Here is a 20,935-nt window from a genome sequence, read left to right as displayed (position 1 = left end):
ATCCCCCCCACTGTGCGCTGATGCCTTCCTCCTAATGTGCATTGCACAGCTACAACGCTGCTGAGCTCCTTATGTTTCTGCTTACTCCAATGATCTAAAAATGAGCGCTTCACTCAGTGCTGAGGGAAAGCAAAGCACGGCTTTCACTGATGGTAATCGGTGCTAATGTGATTCCTAAAAGAACATACAAATGATCTGTCATATTATCGGCTTAATATAATGACAGACAATTTCACTACAGAAATCAACCCTAAAATAAAGCTATGTTTTATCATCATTAGCTGCGTCACTTGTACCATCTTACTCACGGGAACCGTGAGTTTTCTGTCCCTTTCTCAAACAGCATGTACAAAATAATAAATCCCAAAATGAAGCATGAACTAGCGTGCAGTATGCTGTATGTAGTGACACTTCAATAACATTCACACATGGCAGATTTTCAAGTAGAAATTAGAGCTCAATATCCAATAAGTTATTTGTTATGGCTTTGAAGGAACGAATTGTTATGAAATCTGCATGTAATACGGCGAATGTGCATTTTTATAGAGGATCTTGTGCATTGTTCATATTGTGTTTTTGCCCTATGTTTAGCTTGAACACCAGGAAAGATTCTGCTAACGTGTCCATAAGGCTCTACTACAGAACCAAGGCAAGAAATGTCTGAGATAAGTATGGAATACCATAGTAGACTATGCTAATTTATCGTTCAGGATCCAGTTAATAATGTAGCAGGTTTTTTAAGTCTATGGCGGATGGATGCCAGTTAGGAATCTATTGGAACTTCCATTTAACACACATTGGGAAGTTTTCCCAGTATATATGTTAAGTAGTGTGAAAATAGCGTTAGTATTTGCATTGCAAGCAGTAAATAAAGTCGGAGACAGATGAGACATTCCATTTCCAACAGAGAGGTCATAATAGAAGCCAATACTTTATGCGGGTGGTCATAAGTGGTCTAATAAGCATTTCTAGTGCCTAAAATTTGCAGAAAGACAATCTTAGCCTCTGGCTACTACAAAAATAATAAGGTTTCCTGTAGTGCCTTAAAGGGCTTATCTGACACCATCCAGAGCCACTGAGTTCCGCATACAAAGTGAGTGGTGCCAATTATGTAAGGGTACCATCACACAGTGCAATTTTGATCGCTAGGACGGCACGATTCGTACGATTCTGCTGAGAATCGTACGTCGTAGCAGATCGTTTGGAACTTTCTTTCGTCGCTGGATCTCCCGCTGTCATCGCTGGATCGTTGTGTGTGACAGCGATCCAGCGATGCGTTCGCTGGTAACCAGGGTAAACATCGGGTAACTAAGCGCAGGGCCGCGCTTAGTAACCCGATGTTTACCGTGGTTACCAGCGTAAAAGTAAAAAAAAACAAACCGTACATGCTCACCATCTGATGTCCGTCAGGTCCCTTGCCGTCCGCTTCCCGCTCTGACTGTCTGCCGGCCGGAAAGTGAGAGCAGAGCACAGCGGTGACGTCGCCGCTGCGCTCTGCTCTCACTGTACGGCCGGATCTCAGTCAGAGCAGGAAGCGGACGGCAAGGGACCTGACGGACATCAGATGGTGAGCATGTACGGTTTTTTTTTTTTTACTTTTACGCTGGTAACCACGGTAAACATCGGGTTACTAAGCGCGGCCCTGCGCTTAGTAACCCGATGTTTACCCTGGTTACCCGGGGACTTCGGCATCGCTCCAGCGCCGTGATTGCAACGTGTGACCGCAGTCTACGACGCTGGAGCGATAATCATACGACGCTGCGACGTCACGAATCGTGCCGTCGTAGCGATTAAAATGGTACTGTGTGACAGTACCCTTAGGACCTCTCACACCAGGCGAGATGTGTGCAGGATCGGGAGGTATCTCACATGTGTCCTATTGTACTGAACTGGAAAGGTGCACGATACTTGACAATCACGCTGCGTCTCAGGGGTTGTGTGGTGTTGTAACATCATGGGCACTGCTTAAATTCGATGCAAAAGAGTGTGGCTCTCAATGGCGCCAAATAATCTCTTTAACTGGCAATTGAAGGCTAGAGTTCTTTGACCTCCTATGAATTGGGAGTTGAAAATGGTAGTTACCTGCCGATAACGGTATTTCTCTGATCCCATGATGGCACCACGGAGAGAGGGGTCCGCCCCCAGGGACAGGAAACCTACAGATGAAAAAGGGCGTACCTCTCTCCCACATCAGTTGGATTACAGAGCCTTATACAGAACTTCAGCTGCAACTCAATATTTACACAATTTAAACTTAACCTATTAAACTTAACAGAGGCACCGTGACTAAGCTAATGACCAATACTTTATAATGTGCACACCTGTGTGTGAAAAGGGAGGGAATATACGGGTGCCATCATGGGATCAGAGAAATACCGTTATCGGCAGGTAACTACCATTTTCTCTATCCCCATGATGGCACCACGGAGAGATTTGAATAGATAGAGCTATTAGGGAGGGACCACTGCCTCTAGAACCCTTCGCCCAAAGGTAGGATCAGAGGAGGTCAAGTCTAAGCGGTAATGCTTGAAAAATGTAGATTGGGAAGACCAAGTGGCCGCTCTACATATCTGCTGTATTGATGCGCCAGCTCTCTCTGCCCAGGATGATGCCACTGCTCTGGTTGAATGAGCCTTTATGTTCTCTGGGATGGCTGTCCCACAGGATGAGTAGGATAGGGCGATGGCATCTCTTATCCATCTTGCTAATGTTGCTTTCGACGCTTTTTGTCCTTTGCGTGGACCCTGGAAGCAGACAAACAGAGCCCTATCCTTTCTGCACTCCCTAGTGGCTGATAGATACCTAACTAGACACCTTCTTACGTCTAGGGTATGCAGTGTTTTCTCCCCCTCATTTTTTGGTTTGGGACAAAAGGAGGGTAACGAAATTTCCTGCGTTCTGTGAAACTGTGACGCTATTTTAGGGAGATAAGCTGGGTCGGTTTTTAGGATGACTCTGTCATCAAGTATCTGGGTAAAGGGCGGGCATGAAGATAACGCCTGTATATCGCTGACACGGCGGGCTGAGGTTAGAGCCACTAGGAGTGTGGTTTTCAGAGACAGAATTTTTAAAGAGACTTCTGTTAGGGGCTCAAAGGGAGGTTTGGTTAGAGCGTTTAGTACGAGGTTTAGGTCCCATGGGGGAGAGTTGTGGAGGGGAATGGGTCTAGACCTAGATGAGGCTTTAATAAAACGCATGACCCAACGATTTCTGGCTAAATCGTAATTATACAGGGCTGCTAAGGCTGCTACCTGCACCTTTAAAGTACTTGTAGCCAAGCCTCTTTCCAGGCCTTTCTGTAAAAATTCAAGGACTTTCCCAATAGGAATTTCCCCGGATGGGTCTGCCCCTGATACTGATATGAATTTTTTCCACACTTTCCCGTATATTCTAGTGGTTACGGGTTTTCTACTTTGTAACAGGGTGGACACTAAGTTGGGAGAGAACCCTTTGTCTCTTAGTAGCCTCCTTTCAAAAGCCACGCTGTCATGTGTAGATTTTTCACGTTGGGGTGAAACACTGGGCCCTGGGACAGAAGTTTCGGAGTGTCTGGTAGAACCCATGGACTTGATATGGACATTTTTCTTAGCCAGGAAAACCATATTCTGCGGGGCCAGAATGGCGCTATTAGTATCACTGTAGACCTCTCCTCCCGAATTTTCCTCAACACTAAGGGGATGAGTGACATTGGAGGGAACGCGTAGGCAAGGTGATAGTTCCAAGGAATTGTCAAAGCGTCTAGAGCTACAGGGTTCCCCCGGGGATCGATTGAGCAGAATGTTTCTACCTTGCGGTTTTGGCTGTTCGCGAATAGGTCTATTACTGGTAGGCCCCAGAGACTCACGATCTGATCGAAGACCGATTGGTTTAGTTCCCACTCTCCCTGTTTTAAGCATGTTCTGCTCAGGAAGTCTGCAGTTTGGTTTTCGGAGCCTTTTAAGTGGAGAGCTGTCAAGGACTTTAGACTGTGTTCCGCTATGTGGAAGATAGATTGGGTTACCTCCATCAGAGCTCGACACCTGGTGCCCCCTTGGTGGTTTAGATATGCCACAACAACTTGGTTGTCCGAAAACACTTTTACGTGGTGACCGTGCAGGAGATATAGGAAGTGTGTTAGGGCCAGTTTTACCGCTAGCAGCTCTTTCATGTTGGAAGAGTCTGACTCCTGACTTTTGTTCCAACTTCCCTGTGCCACTTGATCGCCTATATGTGCTCCCCAGCCCCAGGGACTTGCATCTGTTGTTAGAATCTTTTCCGTCGGTAGCTCCCAAGGAACCCCTTTGGCTAGATTCCCTGGGTCTGCCCACCACGCTAGGGAGAGTATTGTATTTGGAGAAATAGTTAACCGCCCGTCTAAATTTCCGTGCAGAGATATGCCTAAATTTAAGGTCTCCCATTGTAGATCCCGGGAATGTAGTTGTGCCCATTGAACTGCCGGCATACAGGCCGTCATAGAACCCAGGAGTGACATTGCTCTCCTCGGGGTGGTCACTGGGGATGCCGTCAGCTGTGATACGGCTTGTGTCATTTTCTGTATTTTCTCCTGGGGAAGATAACATATCTGCGTGTTTGAGTCTAGGACTATCCCCAGGTATTCCTGTACCCGAGATGGCACCATTTTGGACTTGGGTATGTTTAGTAGCCACCCCAGATTCGACAGAGAAGCAATGACCAGATTCAACTGTTGTTCGCAGTGTTGAAATGAGTTCCCTACCACTAGTAGGTCGTCTAGATAGGGAACTATTAGGATGTTCTGTTCCCGTATGTGGGCCATTACCTCTGACATTACTTTCGTGAATACTCGAGGGGCGATAGCTATCCCGAAGGGGAGTGCTCGGAACTGGAAGTGTTTGATCTCCCCCTGGATATTCACTGCCAGTCTGAGATATTTTTGGTAATCTCTGTGTATGGGCACATGGTAGTACGCGTCTCGTAAATCTAAAACAGTCATGAAACACCGAGGAAAGAGTATTCTCACGCAAGATTTTATTGTTTCCATTTTGAAATGTTGTATCTCCAGGAAACTGTTTAGTTTTTTGAGATTTATGATCGTTCTGTACGATCCATCCGGTTTTTTCCGGAGAAAGAGGGGAGAATAGAACCCCGTGCCCCTTTCCTGGTATGGAACTTCTTGCAATACATCTTTCTGGATTAGGGTCAGGATCTCCTTCTGGAGAGCTGACTGTTCGAGTGACTGTTTTTGAGGCGTTACCATGAAGGAGTTGCCGGGAGGGACGCGAAATTTGAATTTGAGGCCTTCTCGTATAATACCCAGGATCCAAGGGCTGTTTGAGATTTTTTCCCAGGCTGGAAGGAACTCTGCCAGTCTCCCCCCGACCCGGGAAGTACCTTCATTGGGATTTTTTATTATCTGGAGGGGGGGGTTTGTTGAACAAGAAGCCCCTGTTTTTGTTTCTTCTGTCTTCCCATCCGTCTTTATTTCCTTTTGGAGGTCTTCTGCGCATGAACTTTCTGTTCCGAAAGGAGCGCCTATATGACTGGTTGGGGAACCCGGGAAAAGATTTCTTTTTATCTCCCGCTTTGTCAAGGATGTCGTCCAACGTTGATCCGAACAGGAACTCGCCTTCGCAAGGTATTGAGCAAAGCTTGGTCTTTGTTTGCAGGTCCCCCGGCCAGCATTTTAGCCACAGGGCGCGTCTTGCGGCGTTTGAGAAGGATGCCGACCTGGCTGACAATCTTGCTGAGTCCACCGAAGCGTCCGCCAAAAAAGCTGCTGCCCCTTTCATCATGGACACTGACTTTTGTATTGTTTCTCGTGGGACTTTCTCTTTTAGTTGCGAATCCAGATGCTCAAGCCACACCATTAGAGCACGCGCCGTGCAGGTGGCTGCGATGGCTGGCTTTAGGCCTCCTCCTGCCGCTTCCCAGGAGTTTTTCAAGAAGGTGTCCGCCTTCTTATCCATTGGATCCTTCAGAGTACCCATGTCCTCGAAGGGCAGAGCGAACTTTTTAGAGGCTTTTGCTATAGCCACGTCCAGTTTGGGTGCCTTGCCCCAGGATGAGCAGGCTGGGTCATCGAACGGATATTTTCTCTTGGGGACCAAGAGAACTTTTTTGTCCGGTTTCTTCCATTCTTTTTTGATTAAAGAATGGATTTTTTCATTTATTGGAAATACTCTTCTTTTCTTTTGTTCTAATCCGCTGAACATTATGTCCTGTGCTGTTCTTTTAGGGCGTTCGTCTACCAGACCCATCGTTGTTCTGATGGCCTTTACCAATGCGTCTGTCTCTTCGATGGGGAAGCAACTGCGCCCTCCCTCCGAAGATAGTGAGGAAGTGTCGGATGTTGATGAATCACCAGAGTCAGATGTCTCGCTTTCTGATTTGTCTATACTGGACTCGGGAGACTTATGACCTGATCTATGTTTTTTCCTCGGAATCTTAATGCCTTTGAGGGCACTTTCTACTTGATTTTTTATTAGGGTTTTCAGGTCTGACGCGAATGCCGGAGATTCCTCCTGGATGGTTTTTTCTATGCAGGACCCGCATAGCTTTTTTTTCCCACGAGGGAGGTAATTCTTCTGAACATATCGCACACACTTTGTGCTTTGATTTGCCTGTACATTTTCTTCCCTAGGGAAAAATAAAAAAGTAATCTCATATTACAATATTACTTTCACGCAGATCACTCACCCCTTACGGTTTAAGAGGTACCGTCTCTGGCCTCGGGACTATATCCGCTGGGTTCGTCACCGGCCGTGTATTTCCCCCAGAGACTCGGCTGCGTTGTGACCCTGAGCGTCCACTGCTGCTGCGCTGCTGGGATGAAGCGTTCCCCTTGCGCTGATGTTGTGAGCGCGGACGTAGTACTTCCTCAGGTGAAGATTGTGCACACTCCTGTGCCTCTTGTTGCTCTTTATCGCTCATAGTGGTGTTTCTCAAAGTAGAGAGGATTTGCCACGTTTCCTCTATCGAGGACGCTGTTTTTAAACTTGCCGCCGGGAAAAGTGGTCACCTGCGCATGCGCGCGCGTCACTTCCGGTTCGCGGCACCGGCGTCCTATAGGGAGGATATTAATGGGGACGCCTGTGCGCGCGATTTAGCGTTCCGCCTGGCCCGTACTTCCGGTTTGGGCGGCGGTTCAGCGGTGCCTGCGGCGCTTTGCCTGATAGTGGTAGCGTAGCCGCCGCTACCCCCACGCACCTTTTAGCGGTGCAGAGGCTATATCGGTGACCGCCGTCACCTGCCTCTTTCCTCCCCCTTTTTTTTTTTTTTTTTTTCCTTTTTTGGGGAAGGCAGGCTCGAACCTCTTCGCTGCCTTCCCCTGCAACACTCACCCGTAGGGCCCGCCGACCCCCGTGGTGGTGCATCAGGGTCGGATAAAAGGGGGGAGAAAACCGGCTGGGCACAGCCGTGACAGGGCGCCCCCTGTCAGGAACCGACCGGCCAGCTCCCTGGAATCCCACGAAGAATCCTTCAGGTACGTCGCTGTAGGTTCCCCGTCAGGGACAGGAAACCAACTGATGTGGGAGAGAGGTACGCCCTTTTTCATCTGTAGGTTTCCTGTCCCTGGGGGCGGACCCCTCTCTCCGTGGTGCCATCATGGGGATAGAGAAAATATTCATTTTTTTTATCCCTCGTGACTAGTGATGAGCAAACATGCTTGGATAGCGTGTCCAAGCAGGATTGGGTGTTATCCGAGTATCTTGGGCATGCTCTGATAATATGTTTGTATGTTTTGTGGCTGTGAAGACAGCTGCAACACATGCAACCGCAGGGACTCGAACATAAGATCCAAGCATGCCGAAGATACTCGGATAACACGTGATCGGAGCATGTTTGCTCATAACTACTTGGGACCTATTGGGGGTAAAGGGGATCATTGTAAATATTCTCCTAGATAGCTAGTTAAGGGGTTTAATACTAATAAATACTAGTCTAGTGTAGTGTAGTGTACTTTGAAAAGATCAAAATCCTTTATGATCTTGTTAATTTAGGGTAGAGAAAGGATTAATTGAAAGCTGGTGTCCAGTGGGTTCAAGCTTCTCAATTATGCCTGGAGGGTGTTCACCTTCCTTTTTCTTCACCGCATTCTTCCATTGCGGAAGTGTTGTGGAGGGAGAAGGATCGGATGCTGCCGACCGACTTCACTACACTACAAGACGCCCCCCCACATGTCCACCTGATTTAGAGGTCTCAGATGCAAAATAAAAATCACTAAGTATTTGAGTGTAAGAATAATCTGAAATACCGGTACCTTGAAAAAAAGAGTCATGCAAACTCCTGGAAAACTGTAAAATGTCATCACACACAAGCCCATGATCAGTCACAACAGGATATAAACGGAAATACTCTGTGCATAAAGATTTAGAGATCAGCTTCATAACTTTCATATTCACTTGAAAAGTAGTTATAGTTTGACAACTTTCCAGTGCGGTTTGCAAAAAAAATGTAAATTACCGTACTTCACATACCATATGTTTTCATATACGAGTATTACATGTTGTAACAACTCTGCTATTAAAATATCACCCAACTAAATCCTCTGCTGTCATCTGAAGAGCTCAGCATTCATTTACTATTACGGTATATTTTTAAGAAAATGCTTTACCAATTCTTTGCTCTTGCACAATCTAAAATGTTGGAAAATCTGGTTTAACCAGTGATAATATAAGCTTTTATAGTATTTAACAAGTAACTGTGTCTGCCTTCTGGCTCCAGTCATATCGATCTTATCTGCAAGTGAGTAATGTCATTTGAATTAGATAGGTAACCTGAATATTGAGGACAATTCACAGTTTACTGCCAAGTTCACAGTTATCAATACAGAAGGAGCGGAGTCCAGTGAGCTTAGGAGTCCTCGGTATTCATGAGCTGCTGCTAGCTCCGCCTTCTCAATGCTGATTGACAGCTTTATTCCTATCCTGTACCTATGGGTCTGTGCACATATTAAGTATTTGGTGCAGACATTTGTGCCCTATTTCTGCATCTCTTGGCAGGAAAAACGCTGCGTAAAATAGATGCCTTTTTTATATGCGTTTTTGGTGCAGATTTTTCTCCACTCATTAGTATGAGTAAAATCTCCATCAAAAACACTGGAAGAAATGACATGCGGCAGATTTAAATTTGCAAGTCAAAAATAAGCAACGTGTGCAAGAGACTTCAGGATTCTCAATCACTTTCCTGGCAACAGGAAACCCTTCAGATTTTGTGATAAATCTGAGCAGGAAACAAAAAAAAAACAAAAAACAAATCTGCAAAATATGCAAAGGCCATAAGGAAGAACATGTGGAGATGGAGAGCTGGAGCACATGAACATGGGGAACTCCTGAGCATACAGGGCAGTGGAGTCAGAGTCAGAGCCCATTTTGGTGGAGTCGGAGTCGGAGCCCATTTTGGTGGAGTCGGAGTCTGTGTCATGAAAACTGAGGAGTCAAAGTCGGAATCGGAGGTTTGGCTTACTGACCTCACAGTCCTGGAGCATACACACATCATTGAGAAGACTGTGCTCAGTTCATTCTGCGACTAGTAAAGTCCAATTTTATGAAATCGACATCATACAGACAAATAAAGCACTGAAATAAGATGAAGCCGTGTTATCCTGGTGACAGATTCCCTTTAAAAGGTTGGGAGCTTCCTTGAGAAACATAATACAGCCATAATTCATTTTTGTAGATGTTCCAAATGACTTGGCTACAAAAATAATACTTTCAACGTATTCTTCACGAGTCTGTCTTTATAGCCGGAGACAGATGTCGACACTTCGCCTCTTTAAATAGAGTATCTTCAGTGAACATACGAACATGCATCGTTTGCATTATTTGTTCCCTGAGGTAGAAATATAATCTGTGACAATGATGAAAATGCTGATTTCTTGCACATCTATTATAGTTTTATTGTTTAAAGATCCATTTCCAGTATTTAAAGCCATACAATACACAAAGTGACAACTTGTGCTGATTTTTAAAACAAAAATACAATAAAGGCACGTTCAGACAATATGTATGGAAGAATAAATGAAGACTGGCATTTTAAACCCCAGTCTTAATCTAAGGCTCACTGGAGTAAGATGCGCACAGCTAGTAATGAATTTGGTGCATGTTTTAGCTGCCATGCACCAGAAAGAGAAATGTCCTTGACTCGAGTACATAGCTAATACAATTTACACTGCTCTTGTGTATAAAATGTTCCTGTGCTGAGATAATCTAATAATGTTTCCCTGCTGTGTACTGTGTAATGACCGCGTCTGACTGTGCAGGAACATGGTCTGATCATACCACAGCTCCTGGGCAGGGGAGGACACAGAAGAGTATACAGACATTACAGTATGGGATGACAGCTGATTCTTTAAGTGCGGTAAAATATTTCCCTGTCTGTTTAAAAACGGGTAGGGATATGTTTTCCCTCATAAAAAGCGGCATTTGCCATCTCCTGCAGTAACAAGAATCCATCTAATCTATAGAAGGACCAATATTTTAATATGTGACCATTAAAGGGAACGTAACAGTAGATTTATAGCAAGAATCAAGCATTGGAAGCATTACTGATGTATGTTTTCCTAAGATAAAAACTGCAGCATTTCAGATAAGGCCTCTTTCACACTTCCGTATTTTCCTCCTGTGGAAATCCGTCGATTTTAGAAAAAACAGGATCCTACAAATTTTTCTGCAGGATCCTGTTTTTTTCCCCATAGACTTGTATTAGCGACGGATTGTGACGGATGGCCATCCGCTTTATCCCTCGTGCACTGGATCCATCGGAAAATAGCGTTAAGTCGTGCGAAGAAAAAGTTCATATGAACGTTTTTTCTGAACGTCGGAAAATCGCTCAGTGACGAGTCCTGCGCTGTCCGTCACCAGCTATAATGGAAGCCTATGGTCGCAGGATCCGTTGCTGACCGTCAAACACAGGAATCCAGCGACGTATCCTGTTTTTCCATTCTGAGCATGCCCAGAAGGATTTTCATCTCTCTCCCTCAAATTCAGCCAGGAGCTCATTCGACGCATCCGTCATAACACTGGATGCGTTACACACGTTTTCCACTATTTTCACGAGATCCGTCAATACGTCACTTCACTGCATTATGCACACCCCGAACGACGGAAGTGTGAAAGAGGCCTAAGTTGTACTCTGAAAAGCCGGACAGGCATTACAAAGTTGGTCTTCAAAGGATTCTCCCTCGCTGCATATGTGAAATCATAGCCAAAAGTGTTGACACCCGTGAAATTGTTATTTCTCCCATAAAAACTGCAGTTACACAAATTTTATTATACAAGTTTATTTCCGTTACATATATTAGAACACAAAAAAGGCAAATTGGACATAATTTCACACAAAACCCCCAAAATGGGCAGAACAAAATTGTTGGCACCCTCAACTTAATATTTGGTTGCACAGCCTTTGGAATAAATAACTACAATCGCTTCCTATAACCATCAACAAGCTTCTTACACTTCTCAGCTGGAATTTTGGACCACTCTTCTTTTGCAAACTGCAGGATCCAGGATCCTCCAGGATTCTCATATTTGAAGGCGCCTTCTCCCAACAGCAATTTTAAGATCCCTCCACATGTGTTCAATGGGCTTTAGATCTGGACTCAATTGCTGGCCACTTCAGAACTCTCCACACCGTGGATAAATGAACATCAAAATCTCTGGAGATGGACTTCTAAACATTGAGATTGACAATATTTTTCAACAATTTTGGTTAGTCCTCAGACAGCTCTCTTCTCCTCTTTCTGTTCTCCATTCTTAGTGTGGCCCTCACAGACACACAATGCGAAGATTGAGTCAAATTCTCCCCTTTTTATCTGGCTTCAGGTGTGATTTTCATATTGCCCATACCTGTTACATGTCACAGGCGAGTTTGAAAGCGTATCATATGCTTGAAACAAAATTGTTTACCCACAATTTTGGAAAGGTGCCAATAATTTTGCCTTGCTCATTTTGGGGGTTTTATGTGAAATGATGTCCAATTTGCCTTTTTTCTCTGTTTTTTTTGTGTTGTTCCAATACACACAAAGGAAATAAATAAGTGTATTTGTAATAATTTTCAGGGACGAATACTTCATTTTCTGAAAGAATTTAAAGGGCATCAACACTTTCAGCCATGACTGTATGTTTACAGTGAGAGACCTGTTAGTTATGGAGAGCAGGGCATAGAGAAGCTGCTCTAATCATTCATGACTCATGGTCCCTGACTAGTTTTTCAATGTACGCTTTCTCCGACATCTACTGACACGTTGCCCTTTTTTCATTTGAACCAAGTGCCCTAGTGTGGAAGGAAAGACATCAGAACTAATCACTGAACCAACCAGTTCACACTTATCAATCACAAACCCTTTTACTTTTTAAGTAAAGGGAAAAAAAACAAAAAAAACACAGGACAGTAAGTGGGTTATACTGACAAATGTATCCATTACATTGTTAATATACTACAAGAGGATGCTGATCTAGTTACCAGTGTAGCATCCCAGATAAACTAGCTGTGTCACACAAAGGTAATTTATCATAGGTCCTTTGAGATTACATTAGCTGGAGTCAGCTCAAATTACAGCTCAAAGGGAAAAATATTCTACAATTCACAAGACACAATTTGTGTAACTCATTGTATACATCTAGTAAGCAAGAATGTCCATATACAGTAAAGCCTTACTAAAAGGGGGTGGTTTCTGGTTTCAGAAAACCCCTGTTCTCCAGCTGCAGTTTGTTTTAAAATAAACTAATTGTGCTTTTTCTCACCCTCCCAGGTCCAACACTAAGCCTCTGCAATAGCTCCTGATGCCTGTTATTGTCTGTCTGTCTTCACATCGACAGCACTGCAGCCAATCAGCAACCATAGAAGTCTACTGCACCTTCATATACGGTACCTCCAATTTCATGCTTGGTATGCTTTGTTGGATGGCATTTCATAAACAAATGTTCTCAACCAAAAGTTTTGTAAGTTAGACAGAAGCATCCTAAGGCAGCACAAGTGCGGCAGAGATAATTTATACAATAGCGCTAATACTGTTCCACTAGAGCAGGTAAGGCTTGGCATACACAATATGACACTGTGGCCCAATACCAGAACTAGAATGGGAGTAATGCCACAATCTCACTATCAGTATTTGGTCAGTATTTTACATCAGTATTTGTAAGCCAAAACCCAGAGCAGAAGAATCAAAGGAAAAGTATAATAGAAACACGTCACCATTTTTGCATTTATCAGCCACTCCTGGTTTTGGCTTACAAATGCTGATGTAAAATACTGACCAAATACTGAATATGTGAACGTGGCTTTAGAGTGTATACGCCAGGCAATCACTCATCTAATAGAGATTCTAACATGTTGGTAAATCGTATTGTTCTATAATTTTTACCTTGCATGCTACTGAGGTCAGAGAATAATTGTCCGACTGCAGATGTGGAATGGAGAGAAGCAACAGACATGATGGATTTCAATGCTGATCCTTTGTTCTGATGATCCGCTATCAGAGGGATGTGGCTGCAGATTATTCCATCCTCTCCATGTATCAGGTTCAGGGTTCACCATAAACCATGTACATTCCAAATTAGCAATCTGCATGCATTAGGAATGTGGAAGGAAACCCACACAACCACAGGGAGGAAGTACAAACTCCAAGCAGATATTGCCACAGGTCAGATTCAACCAGTACAAGTGCCAACCACTGAGCTATAACATGCTCAATCCACAAGCTTAAAGTATGTCTGCAACTTCATGTATTGGTATCCTGAAATACACAAGTTTCCCAAAAGAAGGAATCCAACTATGTGTAGCATACTCTGCTGGTGAAAGCAGCCACTACCGTCATACCACGTTCAATATTTTACATCAGTATTTGTAAGCCAAAACCAGGAGTCGATGAAAAAAATACAGAAGTGGTGACGTGTTTTTATACTTTTCCTCTGATTGTTCCACTCCTGGTTTTGGTTTACAAAACTGATGCAAAAAGCTGCACTGACAATACTTGGCTGATCCCACCAGTAATCTACTGTCAATAGAGACAGTGACCTGAAAACTACCATGGAGGAAAGAAGTGCCCAACTAACTAAATTTTAGCCGTCCAGACTTTTTTGGACCCCACACAGATACCTGGAATATATCAGCTAACGAGGCAGGCGATGGCTCTTATGTTTGTGGCCACCTTTATTAATGACACTGTCGCATTCTAATAATGTAGATTGTCTCATTTGCAGCAAAATTAAATACGCTGCATTGGCTCACTGACATACATGAGCTGCCTGGCATGTGTGTAGAGGATGATGGCCAGTGGTGCATACATATATGGTGGAACTGCACCAGCACATAAACAAGACACCTGTACTTCACCCACACACATGAATATAATAAATGATAGATTTCTTAGATGAGTAGTACATGTGTTATAGATACAAGTACAATAGGGCAAAAAAATGCTGTACACACCTGATGCTCCATGAAAAATTCATAATCAATATGTTCAAAGCGCATCACAATACATTATGTCTTGCCCACCACAAGTGTTCGTTAAGAGCACTCATCAATAGCAAGTCTCCAATTAACCCATAGCTCTTGGAGAGTAAAGGTCATTATTAGCAGGGCTCATCATTAGGGTTACATTATACACAACTGTGACATCTAGAAGCAGCTTTTACACGGGGATATTGCATTCAGCGTAAATACACTGGAAATGTGGCAAAATACAATAATTTGCTTTATGCGATTTGAGGCCAATGTGATAAAAGCAAAATACAGAGATTTGTTGTTATTATATATTACTTACAATGTAAATGACCTGGATGTGGAGCAAACAGAGTGCTGTAGTTAGAGAGCACAGGTACTGGGTGCCAGGGTGTAATGCCCCACTGTGAAGAAACCGGCATATGGCACGCAGTGTGGATGCACCGATATACTGATTGTAGTGCACTGTACAAGATCTATAGGCACTGGCATGCTGCCCTAAACATAAACTGGCTAATATAATGGTGGCATTGGTTATTTCTTGTAGTGTATATTTTAGAAGTGTACTGGGTACCCTGGCATATTGCTTCTACAGTAGTATCCTTAGTATATTATCGTATACGTTGGTATTGACTAGCATAAATTAATACATTGCTGCCCCGGTATATGGCTTGTTACACTATGAATGACTTGGGCACCCTGGCACATGGTTTGTATTGTAAAGCAGATGAACTTGGAACTCCTATATATGGCTGGTACTGTACAGTAAATGCACTGGTTACTCTGGCATATGGTTTTAGTGTACAATAATTTACTGGGCACCCTGGCATAAGGTTTTGTGGTACAGTAAACGCACTGGGCACTCGTATACATGGATGGCACAATACTGGAAATGCACTGGGCCCTTGTATATATGGATGGCACAGTACAGTAAATGCACTGGGCACTTGTATATATGGATGGCACAGTACAGTAAATGCACTGGGCACTCGTACACATGGGCGGCACAGTGCAGTAAATGACCTGGGCACAGTGGCATATGGTCTGGGACAGTAGATGTGACTTGTATATACGGTTAGCACAATACACTAAATAACCTGGGCACAGTACAGTAAATGATTTGGGCACGGCGGCATATGGTCTGGTGTACAGTAGATGTGACTTGTATATATGGATGGCACAATACAGTAAATACACTGGGCACTCGTATACATGGGTAACAGTGCAGTAAATGACCTGGGCACAGAGGCATATGGTCTGGGGTACAGTAGATGTGATATATATATGGATGGCACAGTGCAGTAAATGATCTGGGCACAGTGCAGTAAATGACCTGGGCACAGTGCAGTAAATGACCTGGGCACAGTGCAGTAAATGACCTGGGCACAGAGGCATATGGTCGGGGGTACAGTAGATGTGACATATATATGGATGGCACAGTGCAGTAAATGATCTGGGCACAGTACAGTAAATGACCGGGGCACAGAGGCATATGGTCGGGGGTACAGTAGATGTGACATATATATGGATGGCACAGTGCAGTAAATGGCCTGGGCACAGAGGCATATGGTCGGGGGTACAGTAGATGTGACATATATACATATATACGGATGGCACAGTGCAGTAAATGGCCTGGGCACAGTGCAGTAAATGACCTGGGCACAGTGCAGTAAATGACCTGGGCACGGTGGCTTATGGTCTGGGGTACAGTAGATGTGACATATATATATACAGATGGCACAGTGCAGTAAATGACCTGGGCACGGTGGCTTATGGTCTGGGGTACAGTAGATGTGACATATATATATACAGATGGCACAGTGCAGTAAATGACCTGGGCACGGTGGCATGTGGTCTGGGGTACAGTAGATGTGACATATATACAAATGGCACAGTACAAGCACTGGATAACTTGGCACGGAGCTGGTACTTGCAGTGCAGGACTGGGCACACTGGCGTATGTTGCTGTGCAGTCCCTGGCATGTTATGGGCAGTGTGCCGGAGCTGTGCCCCGTCCTGCTGCCCTCGGTGTATCGGTCTGGCAGCGCTCAGTCTCCCGGTGCAGTGACATTGCAGGAAGCCATGTGTCTCACTCACCGGGACATTGGTGGCAGTGGCCGCCGCGGTGTCCTCCGTGTCGGATAACGAGGGTGACGGTCCGTACACCGAGCTCCTTCTCCGCAGGGTCAGGCCGCTCCTCAGCAGGGACGGCAGCTCCCTCAGCTTGTGCTTCAGCTGCGCCTGCTGCTCCCGGACGCTCCTACTGCGGCTGAGCCCTGCGGTGCTGCTCTCTGAGGTGGGCTGCATCTTCCTGCTCACCTGCCCCACAGTCATACTGCTGCCGGGCACTGCGGGGGCAGCATGGTCTCCTCAGCAGCCGCCGCCGTGCTGTGCTCTGTGCTGCGCGCTATATGCGGGCTGCTCCTCACCTCCCGCCTGTCATATACTCAGCACACAGCCCTGAGTGAGGAGGAGGAAATATCCGCATCACTGGCTGCTCCTGCCTGCACCAGTCACTTCCAAACAGCCCGGAGCGCGCTGCCTTCATCTGCACACACTCCTCCTATCATCACATACAATACGGTACTACCTACAGCACGGGGGCCGCAAATACGGTAGACGGGCAGGACGTATATCTGTATCCATACCGTGTGCACATATGTATATATCTGTATCCACACCGTGTGCACATATGTATATATCTGTATCCATACCGTGTGTATATATGTATATATCTGTATCCATACCGTGTGCACATATGTATATATCTGTATCCACACCGTGTGCACATATGTATATATCTGTATCCACACCGTGTGCATCTATGTATATATCTGTATCCACACCGTGTGCACATATGTATATATCTGTATCCATACCGTGTGCATCTATGTATATATCTGTATCCACACCGTGTGCATATATGTATATATCTGTATCCACACCGTGTGCACATATGTATATATCTGTATCCACACCGTGTGCACATATGTATATATCTGTATCCACACCGTGTGCACATATGTATATATCTGTATCCATACCGTGTGCATCTATGTATATATCTGTATCCATACCGTGTGCACATATATATATATATCTGTATCCATACCGTGTGCACATATGTATATATCTGTATCCACACCGTGTGCATCTATGTATATATCTGTATCCATACCGTGTGCACATATGTATATATCTGTATCCATACCGTGTGCACATATGTATATATCTGTATCCACACCGTGTGCACATATGTATATATCTGTATCCACACCGTGTGCACATATGTATATATCTGTATCCATACCGTGTGCATCTATGTATATATCTGTATCCATACCGTGTGCACATATGTATATATCTGTATCCACACCGTGTGCACATATGTATATATCTGTATCCACACCGTGTGCACATATGTATATATCTGTATCCATACCGTGTGCATCTATGTATATATCTGTATCCATACCGTGTGCACATATATATATATATCTGTATCCATACCGTGTGCACATATGTATATATCTGTATCCACACCGTGTGCATCTATGTATATATCTGTATCCATACCGTGTGCACATATGTATATATCTGTATCCACACCGTGTGCATCTATGTATATATCTGTATCCATACCGTGTGCACATATGTATATATCTGTATCCACACCGTGTGCATCTATGTATATATCTGTATCCATACCGTGTGCACATATGTATATATCTGTATCCATACCGTGTGCACATATGTATATATCTGTATCCACACCGTGTGCACATATGTATATATCTGTATCCACACCGTGTGCACATATGTATATATCTGTATCCATACCGTGTGCATCTATGTATATATCTGTATCCATACCGTGTGCACATATGTATATATCTGTATCCACACCGTGTGCACATATGTATATATCTGTATCCACACCGTGTGCATCTATGTATATATCTGTATCCATACCGTGTGCACATATGTATATATCTGTATCCACACCGTGTGCATCTATGTATATATCTGTATCCATACCGTGTGCACATATGTATATATCTGTATCCATACCGTGTGCACATATGTATATATCTGTATACATACCGTGTGCACATATGTATATATCTGTATCCACACCGTGTGCATCTATGTATATATCTGTATCCACACCGTGTGCACATATGTATATATCTGTATCCATACCGTGTGCATCTATGTATATATCTGTATCCATACCGTGTGCACATATGTATATATCTGTATCCACACCGTGTGCACATATGTATATATCTGTATCCACACCGTGTGCATCTATGTATATATCTGTATCCATACCGTGTGCATCTATGTATATATCTGTATCCATACCGTGTGCACATATGTATATATCTGTATCCATACCGTGTGCATATATGTATATATCTGTATCCATACCGTGTGCATCTATGTATATATCTGTATCCATACCGTGTGCACATATGTATTTATCTGTATCCATACCGTGTGCACATATGTATATATCTGTATCCACACCGTGTGCACATATGTATATATCTGTATCCATACCGTGTGCACATATGTATATATCTGTATACACACTGTGTGCATCTATGTATATATCTGTATCCATACCGTGTGCACATATGTATATATCTGTATCCATACCGTGTGCATCTATGTATATATCTGTATCCATACCGTGTGCACATATGTATATATCTGTATCCATACCGTGTGCACATATGTATATATCTGTATCCACACCGTGTGCACATATGTATATATCTGTATCCATACCGTGTGCACATATGTATATATCTGTATACACACCGTGTGCACATATGTATATATCTGTATCCACACCGTGTGCACATATGTATATATCTGTATCCATACCGTGTGCACATATGTATATATCTGTATACACACCGTGTGCATCTATGTATATATCTGTATCCATACCGTGTGCACATATGTATATATCTGTATCCATACCGTGTGCACATATGTATATATCTGTATCCATACTGTGTGCATATATGTGTATATCTGTATCCACACCGTGTGCACATATGTATATATCTGTATCCATACCGTGTGCATCTATGTATATATCTGTATCCATACCGTGTGCACATATGTATATATCTGTATCCATACCGTGTGCACATATGTATATATCTGTATCCACACCGTGTGCACATATGTATATATCTGTATCCATACCGTGTGCACATATGTATATATCTGTATCCATACCGTGTGCACATATGTATATATCTGTATCCACACCGTGTGCACATATGTATATATCTGTATCCATACCGTGTGCACATATGTATATATCTGTATCCATACCGTGTGCACATATGTATATATCTGTATCCACACCGTGTGCACATATGTATATATCTGTATCCACACCGTGTGCATCTATGTATATATCTGTATCCATACCGTGTGCATCTATGTATATATCTGTATCCATACCGTGTGCACATATGTATATATCTGTATCCATACCGTGTGCATATATGTATATATCTGTATCCACACCGTGTGCACATATGTATATATCTGTATCCATACCGTGTGCACATATGTATATATCTGTATCCACACCGTGTGCACATATGTATATATCTGTATCCATACCGTGTGCATCTATGTATATATCTGTATCCATACCGTGTGCACATATGTATATATCTGTATCCATACCGTGTGCACATATGTATATATCTGTATCCACACCGTGTGCACATATGTATATATCTGTATCCATACCGTGTGCACATATGTATATATCTGTATACACACCGTGTGCATCTATGTATATATCTGTATCCATACCGTGTGCACATATGTATATATCTGTATCCACACCGTGTGCACATATGTATATATCTGTATCCATACCGTGTGCACATATGTATATATCTGTATCCATACTGTGTGCATATATGTGTATATCTGTATACACACCGTGTGCACATATGTATATATCTGTATCCATACCGTGTGCATCTATGTATATATCTGTATCCATACCGTGTGCACATATGTATATATCTGTATCCATACTGTGTGCATATATGTGTATATCTGTATACACACCGTGTGCACATATGTATATATCTGTATCCACACCGTGTGCACATATGTATATATCTGTATCCATACCGTGTGCATCTATGTATATATCTGTATCCACACCGTGTGCACATATGTATATATCTGTATCCATACCGTGTGCACATATGTATATATCTGTATCCACACCGTGTGCATCTATGTATATATCTGTATCCACACCGTGTGCATATATGTATATATCTGTATCCACACCGTGTGTATATATGTATATATCTGTATACACACCGTGTGCACATATGTATATATCTGTATCCATACCGTGTGCACATATGTATATATCTGTATCCACACCGTGTGCACATATGTATATATCTGTATCCACACCGTGTGCACATATGTATATATCTGTATCCATACCGTGTGCATATATGTATAT

At 43.5% G+C, this 20,935-nt stretch overlaps 1 protein-coding gene across 1 annotated transcript in view; it reads right to left on the bottom strand.

Annotated features, from left to right (window-relative positions):
* The window catches only part of RAPGEF5 (Rap guanine nucleotide exchange factor 5), a 366,882-nt gene extending 349,914 nt beyond the window's left edge, over positions 1-16,968 (bottom strand). The window contains exon 1 of the mRNA XM_077268709.1: positions 16,501-16,968. Within this exon, the coding sequence (XP_077124824.1) occupies positions 16,501-16,737 (237 nt within the window). The 5' untranslated portion in view covers positions 16,738-16,968. The remainder of the gene's footprint in view (positions 1-16,500) is intronic.
* Positions 16,969-20,935: the final 3,967 nt, after the last annotated feature.

The sequence above is a fragment of the Ranitomeya variabilis genome, chromosome 6, assembly GCF_051348905.1.
Source record: "Ranitomeya variabilis isolate aRanVar5 chromosome 6, aRanVar5.hap1, whole genome shotgun sequence".
Classification (NCBI taxonomy): domain Eukaryota; kingdom Metazoa; phylum Chordata; class Amphibia; order Anura; family Dendrobatidae; genus Ranitomeya; species Ranitomeya variabilis.
Note: the sequence above shows the minus strand (reverse complement) of the source record. Positions and strands in the feature narration are given on the sequence as shown.